Raw genomic sequence first — 16,515 nt, 5'->3', positions numbered from 1 at the left:
GAGACTGATTTCTAATCTATATTCCACTATATCTATATAGATCTATATATAGATCTATATATAGAAATCTATATATAGATTTCTAATCTACATTCCACTAAAAATTTTGCATGTATATTCTTTCCCTCACTGATTTCCAGATACTTTTAAATTTTAGCTCCTTGCGTTTAGAAGAAAACCAGAAGCATAGAGTGGTCAGGAAATTCAAAGCTATATATTATGGGCAATGATGAAAAATCTGAGATTCAAGTGTTGGAATAAATCAAAAAGAACACAGTTGTACTAACTAGGTATGCCTTAATTTTTCATTATGAAAAATTGCCTCTCATCCAATGGGATGTGTTTCCTAAACTTACAGATGTCCTAGACTCATGAAGCAAAAGAAATTTCAAGCGTTTATGTAGGCAAGCTCCTTATCTTCTCACAGAAGCTATTTTCATTGTGGAGCTTCTCAGGCCTAGCAACTCTGTATGCTGGGGTTGGCATAGTTTGGTTTTAACACTCTAATAGACAATAATTTTCTTTTTTATTTCCCATCCCCCGTTACTCTTACAAGCTAAAGTTGACTTGACTTCGAATGTAGAGATCTTTGTCATGAGATTGTAGATTGAATTGGAATGAAAAGAATAGAGGTATTAATGAGTGATTATAAATACTGATTTTTATAATACTTATTATTACCAACTTAATTTCATTAGCAGTGAGAATCACTGTAATGATAGATAATGCTGATGGAAATCTTTTGCCCATGTAAGTAGTTGGAGGTCAGAAAAGGGTTGAAAAATACTGAATTTAAAAAATCATGGAGGGACTTCCCTGGTGGCACAGTGGTTAAGACTCCACGCTCCCGATGCAGGGGGCCAGGGTTTGATCCCTGGTCAGGGAACTAGATCCCACATGCATGCAGCAACTAAGAGTTCACATACCAGAACTAAGGAGCCCGCCTGCTGCAACTAAGACCCAGTGCTATCAAATAAATACAATAAATTTTTTAAAAATCATGGAGCTCGGACCCCATCAAAATTAAAAACTTTTGCTCTTAAAAGCCCATGTGATGCCGCGGAGCGGCTAGGCCCGTGAGCCATGGCCGCTGAGCCTGCGCGTCCAGAGCCTGTGCTCCGCAATGGGAGAGGCCACAACAGTGACAGGCCTGTGTACCGCAAAAAAAAAAAAAAAAAAGCCCATGTGAAAAGGATAAAAAGACATGCTACAATCTGGGAGAAAATATTTTCAAACTACATATTTTACAAAGGACTAGTATCTAGAATATATAAATAACAGTAAAAAAAAATCCAATTAGAAAATATGCAAAAGAGGACTTCCCCAGTGGGGAAGAAGACTCCACGCTCCCAATGCAGGGGGCCCAGGTTCAATCCCTGGTCAGGGAACTAGATCCCGCGTGCATGCATCAACTAAGAGTTCACATGCCGCAAGTAACAAGTCCACATGGGGCTTCCCTGGTGGGGCAGTGGTTAAGAATCCTCCTGCCAGTGCCCGGAACATGGGTTTGAGCCCTGGTCCGGGAAGATTCCACATGCTGCGGAGCAACTAAGGCCATGCGCCACAACTACTGAGCCTGCACTCTAGAGCCCGTGAGCCACAAGTACGGAGCCCATGTACCTAGAGCCCATGCTCTGCAACAAGAGAAGCCACCACAATGAGAAGCCCATGCACCACAACCAAGAGTAGCCCCCGCTCGCTGCAACTAGAGAAAGCCCATGCACAGCAATGAAGACCCAATGCAGCCAAAAAAAAAAAAAGTCCACATGGTGCAACTAAGAAGTCTGCCTGCCGCAACTAAAGATCCCATGTGCCACAATTAAGACTTGGTGCAGCCTAGATAGATAGATAGATAGATAGAAAGAAAATATGCAAAAGACATGCCCAGATATTTCACTAAAAAGGATATACAAATGGCAAATAAGCACATGAAAAGATGTTTAATATCATTAATCATTAAGGAAATGCAAATGAGATATCGCCACACACTTAATAGAATAGGTAAAATAAAATAGAGTGATAACACCAGATGCTTGTGAGGGGATGTGAGGAAACTGGATCACTCATACATTGCTGGTGGGGATGTAAAATGGTACAGCCACTCTTGAAAACAGTTTGATGGTTTCTTATAAAACTAAACTTGCAGCTACCAAATGACCTAGAAATTGCAGTGTTGGGCATTTATGTGGGAGAAATGAAAACTTATGTTCACATAAAAATCTGTACACAAATGTTCATGACAGCTTTATTTTTAATAGCCCAAAAGTGGAAACAACCCAGATATCATTCAACAGGTAAGTGGATAAACTGTGGTATATCCCTACCATGGAACACTACTCAGCAATAAAAAAGAACAAACTATTGATACATACAGCAACTTGGGTGAATCTCCAGGGAATTATACTAAATTTTAAAAGCCAATGAGAAAAGATTATGTACAATATAATTCTATTTATATAAAATTTTGGAATGAAAAAATTTTAGAAATGGAGGAAAGATTAATAGTTGTCAGAGGTTAGGGACAGAACTGTAGGTAGGGAGGTAGGGGGAGGAATCGAGGAGGTAGGTGTGGTTATAAAAGGGCAACACAAGGGATCCTTCTGAGAATGGAACTGTTCAGTATCTTGACTGTGGTAGTGAATATATGAACCTACAAAGGTAATAAAATTCTGTACAATACACACACACACACACACACACACACAAATGAGGACAAGGAAGAGATTTGGGAAATCTAAGTAAGATCGGTGGGTTATATCAGTGTCTTACTCACCAAAGTGGTAAGGAGGCCCTGAAAGATCAAGAGTGAAACAGTCTTAGTGAACAATGTAGATGCTAGAATAGAAAGAATGACAAATCTCAGACTGTGGGTTGAAAATTGCCAAGAAGTGGCAGCATATTTTCAAATTTTTCATATTAATTTTTTTTTAAACACTGTAATTGTTTTATTTTTCAGGTTCATTTTGAAAGGCAGTATTCATTAGGGTGTATATTTTGGCAGTTTTTTAAGAGGGACTTTTTAAAAATTTATGTATATTTATTTTTGGCTGTGTTGGGTCTTTGTTTCTGTGCGAGGGCTTTCTCTAGTTGTGGCAAGCAGGGGCCACTCTTCATCACAGTATGCGGGCCTCTCACTATCGCAGCCTCTCTTGTTGTGGAGCACAGGCTCCAGACGCGCAGGCTCAGTAGTTGTGGCTCACGGGCCTAGTTGCTCCGCGGCATGTGGGATCTTCCCAGACCAGGGCTCAAACTTGTGTCCCCTGCATCGGCAGGCGGATTCTCAACCACTGCGCCACCAGGGAAGCCCTAACTTAATTTTAAATTAACTTAAATTATACAAGCAATACCTAAAGACATTCTCCATATAAAATCTTGAAATAGTATATATTAGGATCAAGTTTAATATTCCAGACCATTTTCTATATATGTGAATGTGGTATAGAAAAAACTTTTTTTGTTTTTTAATGTAATTTTTATTTTACATTGGAGTATAGTTGATTTACAATGTTGTGTTAGTTTCAGGTATACAGCAAAGTGATTCAGTTATACATATACATATATCCATTCTTTTTTCAGATTCTTTTCCCATATAGGTTATTACAGAATATTGAGTAGATTTCCCTGTGCTATACAGTAGGTCCTTGTTGACTGTCTATTTTATATATAGTAGTGTGTATATGTTAATCCCAAATTCCAAATTTATCCCTCCCCCACCTTACCCCTTTGGTAATCCTAAGTTTGTTTTTGAAGTCTGTGAGTCTATTTCTGTGTTGTAAATAAGTTCATTTGCCTCATTTTTTTAGATTCCACATATGATATCATATATTTGTCTTTCTCTGACTGACTTACTTCACTTAGTATGATAATCTCTAGGTCCATCCACATTGCTGCAAATGGCATTATTTCACTCTTTTTTATGGCTGAGTAATATTCCATTGTATATATGTACCATATCTTTTTTTTTATTGGAATATAATTGCTTTACCATGTTGTGTTAGTTTCTGCTGTAGAACAAAGTGAATCAGCTATATGTATACATATATCCCCTCCCTCTTGAGCCTCCCTCCCACCCGCCCCCATCCCATGTGATGACCCCATGCTCTAGGTCATCACAGAGTGCCGAGCTGAGCTCCCTGTGCTATACAGCAGCTTCCCACTAGCTGTCTATTTTACACATGGTAGTGTGTATATATCAGTGCTACTCTCTCAATTCATCCCACACTCCCCTTTCCCCACTGCGTCCACAAGTCCATTCTCTACGTCTGCATCTCTTTTCCTGCCCTGCAAATAGGTTCATCAGTACCATTAGAAACAACTATTTGTTTTAATATAATTGTATCATTCTATATCATTTTGAAGTTTTCCTTTTTCCATATTAATGCTACATGTAAGTCTATTTGGTACTTTGACTGCTGGGTAGTGTTATAGAGCATGGCTGTGCATAGTAATTTAGTTCACTATACCTCTATTGATGGACATTTCGGTTGTGGCCAATTTTTCACTAATACAAGTGATGCAGCCATGTGAAATCCTTAATACATGTATGTAGGTGTTTCTAGGGTAAACACCCAAAACTGGAATTGCTGGTTAATAGAGTGTGACCTTTTTTAGTATTTTGATAGTATTCACTAGTGCCTTATTACTCTCTGATTTAGCTGTCCCAATTTGCATTCTACTCATTAGCACATAAGAATAACTGTTTCCTTACACATTCATGAACACATGAGAATATCAAACTTTATATTTTTGCCAAGCAGCAATTTAAATGTGGGGAAAGAGAATTATAGTTTACTCATTACTCTATCTCCTCTTCCTCTGGTACTAGAATCTGCCCCAGTGGCCTTGCTACACTGGGTTGGGGTAAACTTTAATAGTGACTACAGGAAAGGAGAAATGAGTGATCTAAGATTTATATTTTTATAAGTATCATCTGTTTTATTGATAGAGTTTGTAATGTTTTAGTCAATGCAGTCATTTGGAGTAAAACTTCCAATTTTAGGATCTCCTCCCGTTCCTGACAATGACATTGGAAAGTTTCATGCCCATTCACCAATGGAATTGTGGAAAAAAGTGTATGAAAAGCTCTTTCCACCAAAGGTATATATTTCTAATTCTTTTAAAGCAAGAATTTTCAGCACTATTCAACAGTTATTGGGAAATGTTTCAGCAGGCCTATTATAGTAACTTTGTTTTCTACTCACATGCTCAAAAATCAATTAAACATTTGCTAAAAATCTACTGTATATGAGGCACTGTGGGGTTTAAAAGATGCGTAAGACACAGTTCTCACTCTGCTTCCAAACAGAGCTCTCGCTGGTTGTTAGAGAAGGGAGAGGCAACATCTGAAAGACGAGGGAGAGAGGACCTGGGGGAATTTGAACTGACGCTCAGCAGCGAGGGCCAGCTGAGGAACGAGAACTTGGCTTGCAGGGTAGTTGATAACCCTGCATTGAAGGTTTTGGACTATGGGCATGAAATGATTTGAAGAATTGTGATTTCAGAGTGTCAACACATTAAAAGATGTCAAGGACCCTGCAAAAGACCCTCAGTATGCTGAAAGCGAAGTTGATGAAATGAGAATTCAGAAGGATCAGGTATTATCCTAAACATTTATTTTATTTCATCTTAAGTTTTATCACAGAAATATCCTTAGAATTCCATAAATTTTTCTCAATTTAATTTTTTACTTTTAAAATTATTTAAATAGTACATCTTCACTATATATTAAAAAATTTTGATATGCATCAAGAAGGAACTAAAAATCACCTATCATTCTACCACCCAGAGATGACTTGGTGTTCACATATCCTTTTTGGACTTTCCAGTTTACTTTATGTTGAAGATGGGTAGTGATTCTTACCTCACTGTTGGGGAGACACTTCCATAATATTCTTTTGTTTGTGGGATTATTTAAAAGGTTTTGTTTTTTTATTAGGACATTTAGATGTATCTATACTTTTCTTGTATCAGAAAAATTAAGGACTGAAAGCACACAAACGCAGTTGACAAAACCCAGAGTCTCTCAGGAAAGTGATTAAAAGTGGAGACTGCTTTCCATATATGCCAGATAGCACCATTTGTGATACACAGTCTAATGTAAGAATGCAAAAGTTGGTAAACTCATCATGGTCCAATATTTAGATTTTCCCAGATCTCCTTTTAGTTTGATAAAATGAGTCACTGTACAGGACATGCCCTTACTATAAGCACAGTAAATTGAATGCCCTGACCACCTCTCAGGTGGGATTTACAGAGCTGTGTAACTTGGGCAGTCACATTGTTGCAAGGATAACCTGAAAGCAACCACCCACTGCAAGCGGGGACCAGCGTCTTTTTCTCAGCACTAGCCTTTCACCTTCAGGGGCTCTAGAATAAGTAAGCAAAACGTTTAAGTACAGAAGACTTTTGAAAAATATGTCATGAATATTTAGAGGGTGTTTTAGCTGTAGCAAAGTAAGAGGCACGTTGTAGGGACACTAAAACGACCTCATGTAACCCTTATTATGTGTGCAGGTTGGCTATAGAGATTAGTTGGAAGTCATCTCTGAATTAATATTTATCTAGGAGTTAATGACTAACTGCCATTGTTGATAAGAGTATCTGTTTATATTAGATAGTGAGCCCTTTTTTTTACACACACACACACACACACACACACACACACACACACATATATTGTTAAAGCCCTAGAGTATTTCAGAGCATCATGAGTTTTCACATTCAAATACATCTTCCCTAACTGACGTAAAACCATATGAATTTTGAGTGGAACTGGAAAGCAGCCCCACAATATCTTTCTTTACTCAACCCTTGTACCTCACTAATTCTACATTCTCTTGACTGAGAGATTTTTTTTTTTTTTAACTCACCTGAAAAGTTATAATATCCTAATTTTGCCTCTTTCATAGTATTTTATTCATGGTATCTTAGTAGATGAATTGATTTTCGTTTGCACGTGTAGTACCTTAACATAATTTTATGCTTCTGCTTTAAAAGTCATGCTAATGATTACCAGTTGATGCTCAATTATTTTATTGATGTCCATTTCCAAATTTTGACATTCTAATATCCAAAACTTTAAATTTATATCTTCTCTGTTTGCTGTCTGTAGAAGAGAGAAACTACTAGCACAGAATCTCAAAGCAATGCCCTCACCATTAGCATTGGTAAAAATAATTCAATTAAAGAAAGTCTGTGATAACTGATTACTGTTTATTCTTTATGAGCTAACAATCTTTGAAACCATAAGTTGCTGGTAAGGTAACTGGTGAACTGAGCTAACTTCATTAGAAGAAATAAACGAAGCTATAAAGACTGCTTCAGAGTTAATACTATAAAAAATCCTTCTGAAGTCTTTATACAGTTTTGAAACTTTCAACATTTAAATTTTAATAACTTAGAGTATAGGTATGAAAGAGACAATCTGCAATTTTTTTCTGAAAATGAGAATCTAATTTTCTTTTCCTAGCGAAAATGAACTTGTTATGTTAGCCAAAGGGCAGTGATTGCCTTATCTTGCAGAGTAACCACTTTTTGCTTATCTGAAATAATAATATACTTTGTACACTTAGACATTGAACAACATGTAAGAGGCCAGGAGGCAATCCCCTTAGATGATCCCTTTTGCAGGTCAGTCATCTCATGCAGGATATTCACCCCCACTAAAAGTTATCTCTGTTTTATGAATTGTGAAAGGAACATATACTCATTGTGAAAAAAGTCAAGACATGGAAGTGTATAACAGAAAATGGAAGTGTCCTGCCCTCTCTCCACCTATTTGCCTTTTCATGTGGTACATAAGACCACTGTTGTTTTTGCTGGCTGCCTATGAAGTCAAGTGTGAATGAGCACTGATGTATTTAATCAGTCCTTACTGGGAGATGTCTAAGCCATTTCCAATTGTGTGCCACTATACACAGCTCAGTGAATATCCTTCTATTGCTATTCTTCTGCTCTTCTCTATTATACTTATTGATAAAATTCTAAAGGTACAATCACTGGGTCAAACGATATGTACATTTTAAACATTGATACCTTGCTGACTTCAACCACAATTTGACAAGAGTTGAACAGCAAACATTTAAAAATAAGATCACTTTTATATACTTAAAGTATGCCAAATGCTTAATTTTGTTAGTTGAAAAACAACTTGTATATACTATATAGTGTATATTTTGTCTGAAACTTTAATAAATTCATCTCCAAGTGCTGCTTTGGTGACACGGAAACTCTGAAGACTGCATTTCTAGAAAATAAATCCTAAGTATAATTATTTATAAAACAGTTGGCAAGAAATTTGGAGAATGATGATGTTATAAAGGATACACTGTTAACCCAAAAAAATGCTAAGGCAGTTTTAAGGTGCCTAGTTTTAAAATTTTAAGTTTTTTTGCAAGTAACACATATTTTTGTTTTAGGAACTGGAACAGTACAAAAGAAGTTCTTCCAAGTCTTGGAAACAAATTGAGCTTGGTTCCTGAACCTAATGCAACTAGAGGGTATTTATTTCTTCTTTTCCAAATACAAGTAAGATTATTTTATTACTTAATATTATATTAATAAGTGAGGAAAGTCTACATGTGTAATTTGTTAAAGTGGAATTTCTTGTATTAGTGCAACTCCCTGCATACTTTTAACTCTCTTAAAAGGGAAAAATTTGTATAATTACATGCAATATTTTTTTAAAAATAAAAAATCTTGCAGGACCTACCTTTAACATGTTTAAGTAGTGTATACTTGGTTCAGCGTCTGTAAGTTTCTGTTTATGTTTTCAGGAATATGAAAGCAAGAGCATTTAGTAACAGTTGTGAGTATAAGGTTAAGCATTTATATTAGACACATTCCTTCTCTAAGGAGTTCTCAGCTGTGTCTGGTAAGAAAAGTAGAATTGGGGTCACTTTCACAGGTGTCATCATTTTACTCTAATTAATGGTAAGGCACAAGAAGCATCGGAAGTACTTTTTTAAAATGCACATTTCTGAGCAGCAATCAAGATGGTGGAATAGTAGGAAGGGAAGCTCACCTTCTCCCACAAATACATCAAAAACACATCTACATGTGGAACGATTCTCACAGAATATCTACTGAACACTGGCAGAAGACCTCAGACTGTTGAAAGGGCAAGAAAATCTCCAGGTAACTTCCAGGTAGGAAAAAATAAAATGAGAAAGGAATCGAGATGGGACCTGCACCCCTGGGAGGGAGCTATGAAAGAGGAAAGGTTCCTGCACCCGGGAAAGCCCCTTCACTGGTGGGGAGATCTGCTGGGACAGAAGGGGAGCTTCAGAGACTCAGAGGAGAATGCAGCAGCCGGTTTGTGGCAGCCAGAGCAGAGGGAAAACTGCACAGATGGTCTGTTCAGTGCTGCCGCCCTGCACTCACCAGCCTGAGATGCAGGTCCACCGGTGCGGGTGGGGACTGGGTGCCGGAACTCGGGCTTTGGAGATCAGACCCAGGGAGAGGACTGGGGTTGGCTGTGCAGAAACAGCCTGGGGCAGCTGGAATCTAGTGCGACTGCAACTGATGGTGTATGGGGAGGAAACCTGGGCTGCCTTAGAGGCCAGGCGCCATTGTTTGGGGGTGCACGAGGGAAGGGGTGGGACCGCCATTGTAGCCTTTTTCTCTGTGTGCACTCACAGAGGGCAGGACACCACATGCACGGGCTCCAGGAGCCACCTGGAGGGAGGCAAGCCACCGCCTCCCTCACAGACTCTAGGAGCAGTCTCCAGCCACCTCTGCTCCTGTCACATGCTCTGGGGGCACACCAGAGTCACCACTGCTGCCAAGAACCCCAAGACCAGGCACCAGCCGCCGCATCTGCACACCCCTATCAATCAATAAAGGGGATAACAACCAGCACACACTGAGGAAAGAGTCAACAGGCATCCATAATAAAAACAGGCCTTGCACCCAATATATTAAACTCACACAAGCTACACAGGACATCCCCACATATAAATAGCTCTCCAAGATCACAGTAGATAATTGTTTCTCCTAAACTCACAGAGTAAGAGAAATATAAGTAAAATGAAGAAGCAGAGGAACCACTCCCAGTTAAAAGACCAAGAGAATTCCCCTGAAAGAACAAATAATGAAACAGACCTCTTTAGTCTAATAGACATCAATTTCAAAAAGGAGATAATGAAAATAAATACTGAAGGAATTAAGAAAGGCTATCAACAGAAATGCAGAGTACTGTAAAAAGGAACTAGAAACTATAAAAAGGAACCCAGAAAAATTAGAAAACTCATTTGCAGAGATGAAAGCTGAGCTAAAGGCAATGAATAGCAAAATGAATAATGCAGAAGAATGAATAAGTGATCTGGAAGATAGATAGAATAATGGAAATCACCCAATCAGGGCAGCAGACAAAGCCAAATGAAAAAAAAAAAAGCAATATGAGAGACCTATAGGATAATATAAAGCATGCCAATCAATGCATAATAGGGATTCCAGAACGGGAAGACAGAGAAAAGGGGATCGAAAATGTATTTGAAGAAATTATGGCTGAAAATTTCCCAAACATAAAGAAGGAAACAGATATCCAGGTACCGGAAGCACAGAGGGTCCCAAACAAGATAAACCCAAACAAACAGACCTACACCAAGACATATTATAATAAAAATGGCAAAAGTTAAAGAGAGGATTCTAAAGGCAGCAAGAGAAAAACTAAAGAGTTAATTACAAGGGAACCCCCATAAGGCTGTTACCATCTGGCCTCTACAGAAATGTTTGCAGGCCAGAAGGGAGTGGCAAGATACATTCAAAGTCCTGAAAGGAAAAACTCTGCAACCTAGGATACTCTACCCAGCAAGATTATTATTTAGAATAGAAGGAGAAATAAAGAATTTCTCAGACAAGCAAAAACTCAAAGAATACAGCGATACTAAACAATATATCCTAAAGGAAATATTGAAAGGTCTTCTCTAAGAAGACCTAAGTAGGTCTTCTCTATAGGAAAGAGAAAATTACAATTGAAAAGTAAATCACTTAAGTAAGCCAGTACACAGATTTAAAAAAACATCAAAAAATTTCTGTGAAAGTGATGATAACCACAATGAACAGCAAAAGGATAGAGATGTAAGAGGACATCAAAATCATAAAATGTGGAGAAGGAGAGTAAGAAAATGTAGGGTTTTTTTTCTTTCCCCTAGAATGTGTTTGAGCCTATATGACTACCAGTCTAAGGCAAATAGATATAGGAAGGGGTTAACATACTTGAAAAACAGGGTAACCACAAATCAAAAACATACAACAGACTCACAAAAACCAAAAAGAAGAGAACATAAGTATAATACAAAAGAAAGGCATCAAACCACAGAAGGAAAAAAAAAAAAGAAAGGGACAAAGAAGAAATATAAAATTAATGAGAAAACGAGTTTTTAAATGGCAATAAATACATATCTATCAATAATTACCTTAAATGTCAATGGAGTAAATACTCCAGTCCAAAGACAGAGTGGCAGATTGGATAAAAAACACAAGCCTACGATATGCTGCCTACAAGACACCCACTTTAGGGCAAAGGACACACAAAGACTGAACGTGAGGGGACGGAAAAAGATATTTCATGCAAACGGAAATGACGAGAGCAGGGGTCGCAATGCTCAGACAAAATAGACTTTAAAACAAAGGCCATAAAGAAAGATAAAGAGGGATACTATACAATGATAAAAGGTTCAATACAAGAGGAGGATTTTACACTCATCAACATATATGCACCTAATATAGGAGCACCCAAATACATAGAACAAATACTGACGTAAAGGGAGAAATAGACAGGAATACAGTAATAATAGGAGATTTTAACACGCATTCACATCAATGGACAGATCTTCTAAGACAGAGATTAAGGCAACAGAGATCCTAAATGATACAATAGAACAGTTAGACTTAATTGATGTTTTCAGGACATTACATCCAAAAAACCTAGAATACACCTTCTTTTCAAGTGCACATGGAACATTCTCTAGGATTAACCACATACTAGGGCACAAGACAAGCCTCAACAAATTTAAGAGTATAGAAATTATTTCAAGCATCTTTTCTGACCACAACAGCATAAACCTAGAAAGTATCCACAGAAAAAGTGGGAAAAAATGATTACATGGAGATTAAACAACATGCTTCTAAAAAACAGATGGGTCATCGATGAAATCTAAGAGGAAATTTTAAAACTACCTTGAGACAGGGCTTCCCTGGTGGCGCAGTGGTTGAGAGTCCACCTGCTGATGCAGGGGACGCGGGTTCGTGCCCCAGTCTGGGAGGATCCCACATGCCGCGGAGTCCGGAGCCTGTGCTCCGCAGCAGGAAAGGCCACGGCAGTGAGAGGCCCGCGTACCGCAAAAAAAAAAAAAAAAAAACAACCTTGAGACAAATGACAATGAAAACACAACCATACAAAATCTATGGGATGCAGCAAAAGCAATTCTTAGAGGGACGTTCAGAGCAATATAGGCCTTCCTCAAAAAAACAAGAAAAATCTCAAACAACCCCACCTACCACTTAAAAAAATCAGAAAAAGGAGAACAAACAAAACCTAAAGTCAGCAGAAGGAAAGAAATAATAAAGATCAGAGAGGAAATAAAAGAGATTTTAAAAAATAGAAAAAAATGAATAAAACCAAGAGCTGGTTCTTTGGAAGAATAAACAAGATTGACAAACTTCTGGCCAGGCTCACCAAGAAGAAAAGAGAAAGAACCCAAATAAACAAGATATGAAAAAGGATACATAACAACTGATACTGCAAAAATACAAAAAACCATAAGGTAATACTATGAACAATTATATGCCAACAAATTCAACAACCTAGAAGAAATGGACAAGTTTCTAGAAACATACAGCCCACCAAAATTAAATCAAGAAGAAATAGATAATGTGAACCACTGATCACAAGAAGTGAAATAGAATCTGTAATTTTAAAACTCCCTACAGGGACTTCCTTGGTGGTCCAGTGGTCAAGAATCTACCTTCCAATTCAGGGGATGTGGGTTCGATCCCTGGTCAGGGAACTATGATCCCATATGCCGTGGGGCAACTAAGCTTGTGCACTCTAGAGCCCGTGAGCCACACCTAGAGAGCCCACATGCCACAACTACTGAGCCTGTGTGCTCTGGAGCCCATGCACAGCTAGAAAACCCTGCATGCCACAGTGACTGAGCCCATGCACTCTAGTGCCCGTGCGCCACAACTAGAGAAGCCCATGTACCGCAACAAAGAACCCAAGTGCTGCAAAGAAAGATCCTGCATGCCACAACTAAGACCTGATGCAGCCAAATAAATAAATATAATTTAAAATAAAAATAAAAGCTCCCTACAAACAGAAGTCCAGGACCAAATGGCTTCACAGGCCAATTCTACCAAACATACAAATAAGAACTTGTACCGATCCTTCTCAAACTCTTCCAAAAAATTGAAGAGGAACACTCCAAAATACATTCTATGACGCCACCATCACCCTGATACCAAAACCAAAGACACCACCAAAAGAGAAAATTAAGGCCAATATAGATGAAAAAATCTCAACAAATATTAGCAAACCAAATCCTACAACACATTAAAAAAGATCATATACCACAACCAAGTGGGATTCATCCCAAGTTCACAAGGATGGCTCAACATATGCAAATCAATCAATGTGATACACCACATAAATGAAAGAAAAGACAAAAACTACATGCTTATCTCAGTAGACGCAGAAAAAACATTTGACAAAATTCAACATCCATTCATGATAAAAACTGTTACCAAAGTGGGTATAGAGGGAACATAATCTCAACATAATAAAAACCATTCATGATAAACACACAGCCAATATAATACTCAATGGTGAAAAGCTGAAAGCCTTCCCACTAAAATCTGGAACAAGACAAGGATGCCCACTCTCACCTCTTCTATTCAGTATAGTACTGGAAGTCCTACCCACAGCAATCAGACAAGAAAAAGAAATAAAAGGTATCCAAATTGGAAGGGAAAAGGTAAAATTGTCATTTTATGCAGATGATATGATGCTATATATAGAAAACCCTAAAGACTCCACACAAAAACTACTAGAACTGATAAACAAATTCAGCATGTAGCAGGATACAAGATTGACATACATAAATTGGTTGCATTTCTTTACACCAACAATGAAATATCAGAAAGGGAATGTAAAAAAAAAAATAGCTTTTAAAATTGCACCCCCCCCCAAAATAAAATGCTTAGGAATAAACCTGACCAAAGAGGTAAAAGACTTATATGCTGAGAACTATAAAGCATTAATAAAGAAGCCTGAAGATGATTCAAAGAAAGGTAAAGATATCCCATGCTCTTGGACTGAAATAATTAATATTGTTAAAATGGCCATACTACCCAAAGCAATCTACAGATTTAATGTAATCCCTATCAAATTACCCATGACATTTTTCACAGAACTAGAATAATCCTAAAATTCATATGGAACCATAAAAGACCCAGAATTGCCAAAGCAATCCTGATGAAAAAGGACAAAGCAGGAAACATAACCCTCCCAGCCTTCAGACAATATTACAAAGCTACAGTAATTGAAATAGCATGGTACTGGCACAGAAACAGACATATGGATCAATGGAACAGAATAGAGAGCCTAGAAACAAACCCACACACCTATGGTCAATTAATCTTCAACAAAGGAGGCAAGAACACACAGTGGGTAAAAGACAGTCTCTTCAGCAAGTGGTGCTGGTAAAGTTGGACAGCCACATGTAAATCAATGAAGTTAGAACACACCCTCTCACCATACACAAAAATAAACTCAAAATGACTTAAAGACTTAAGACATGACGCCATAAAACCTAGAAGAGATCATAGGCAAAACATTCTCTGATATAAATTGTACCAATGTTTTCTTAGGTCAGTCTCCCAAGGCAGTAAAAACAAAAATAAACAAATGGGACCTAATCAAACTTACAAGCTTTTGCACAGCAAAGGAAACCATAAACAAAACAAAAAGACAGCCTACAGAATGGGAGAAAAATTTGCAAACAACACAACCAACAAGGGCTAAATTTCCAAAATATACAAACAACTCATACAACTGACCAACAAAAAAAACCAAACAACCCAATTGAAAAATGGGCAGAAGACCTAAATAGACATTTCTCCAAAGAAGAAATACAGATGATCAATAGGCACATGAAAAGATGCTCAACATCGCTAATTTTTAAAGATATGCAAATCAAAAAAACTACAATGAAATACCACCTCACACTGGTCAGAATGGCCATCATTTAAAAGTCTACAAATAACAAATGCTGGAGTGGGGGTGGAAAAAAGAGAACCCTCCTACACTGTTGGTGAGAATGTAAGTTGGTGCAGCCACTGTGGAAAACAGTATGGAGGTCCCTCAGAAAACTGAAAATAGAATTACCATATGATCCAGCAATCCCACTCCTGGGCATATATCCAGACAAAACTATAATTCAAAAAGATACATGCACCCATATGTTCATAGCAGCACTGTTCACAATAGCCAAGACATGGAAACAACCTAAATGTCCATCAACAGATGAATTGATAAAGATGTGGTACATATATACAATGGAATACTACTCAGCCATAAAAAAGAATGAAATAATACCATTTGCAGAGATTATCATACTAAGTGAAGTCAGAAACAGAAAGACAAATATATGATATCATATATATGTAGAATCTAAAATATGACACAAATGAACCTATCTATGAAATAGAAACAGAATCAGGGACATAGAGAATAGACTGGTGGTTGCCAAGGAGGAGGGGCTGGGAGAGGGTTGGATTGGAAGTTTAGGGTTAGCAGATGAAAACTGGTATATACAAAATGGATAAACAACAAGGTCCTACTGTATAGCACAGGGAACTATATTCAATATCCTGTGATAAACCATAATGCAAAAGAATATGAAAAAGAATGTATATATATATATGTATAACTGAGTCACTTTGCTATACAGCAGTAGTTAACACAACATTGTAATTCAACTATACTTCAATAAAAAATAAATTTAAAAAAAAATAAAATATGACACAAATGAACCTATCTATGAAATAGAAAGAGAATCACAAACAGAGGGCACTGGTGGTTGCCAAGGGGTAGGGGTTGGGGAGGGATGGAGTGGGAAGTTGGGGTTAGCAGATGTAAGCTTTTATATACAGAATGGATAAACAACAAGGTTCTACTGTATAGCACAGAGAACTATATTCAGTATCTGTGATAAACCATAATGGAAAAGAATATAAAAAAGAATGTATATATATGTATAACTGAATCACTTTGCTGTACAGCAGAAGTTAACACAACACTGTAAATCAACTATATTTCAATTTTTATAAAAAGAAAAAAAAGAAAATGCACATTCCTGAGTCCCCACACCCAGAGATCCTGAATCAGTGGGTCTGGAATGGGGCTCAGTAATCTGCATTTTTCGTCAGCACCTCTGGTGATTCTGACATACTTACTTTGAGTATAACTTTTTGAAGAATAGGCAAATTTAAGGAAATAGTCTATCAACAAGC

The 16,515-nt window shown here is 37.5% G+C and overlaps 1 protein-coding gene across 4 annotated transcripts in view; it reads left to right on the top strand.

Moving 5' to 3' along the window:
* The window catches only part of DYNC2LI1 (dynein cytoplasmic 2 light intermediate chain 1), a 49,069-nt gene extending 36,444 nt beyond the window's left edge, over positions 1-12,625 (top strand). Inside the window, exons 11-14 of one of the 4 annotated variants that reach the window (XM_033419170.2) lie at positions 5,000-5,097; positions 5,502-5,594; positions 7,572-7,629; positions 8,418-12,625. In XM_033419170.2, coding sequence (XP_033275061.1) covers positions 5,000-5,097; positions 5,502-5,594; positions 7,572-7,589 — 209 coding nt within the window. In that variant the 3' untranslated portion in view covers positions 7,590-7,629; positions 8,418-12,625. The remainder of the gene's footprint in view (positions 1-4,999; positions 5,098-5,501; positions 5,595-7,571; positions 7,630-8,417) is intronic. The other 3 variants (XR_007470871.1, XM_004265009.4, XM_049696000.1) reach the window with 3 other exon arrangements.
* The last annotated feature ends 3,890 nt before the right edge of the window (positions 12,626-16,515 follow it).

The sequence above is a fragment of the Orcinus orca genome, chromosome 13 (assembly GCF_937001465.1).
Source record: "Orcinus orca chromosome 13, mOrcOrc1.1, whole genome shotgun sequence".
NCBI classification, from domain to species: Eukaryota; Metazoa; Chordata; class Mammalia; order Artiodactyla; family Delphinidae; genus Orcinus; species Orcinus orca.
Note: the sequence above shows the minus strand (reverse complement) of the source record. Positions and strands in the feature narration are given on the sequence as shown.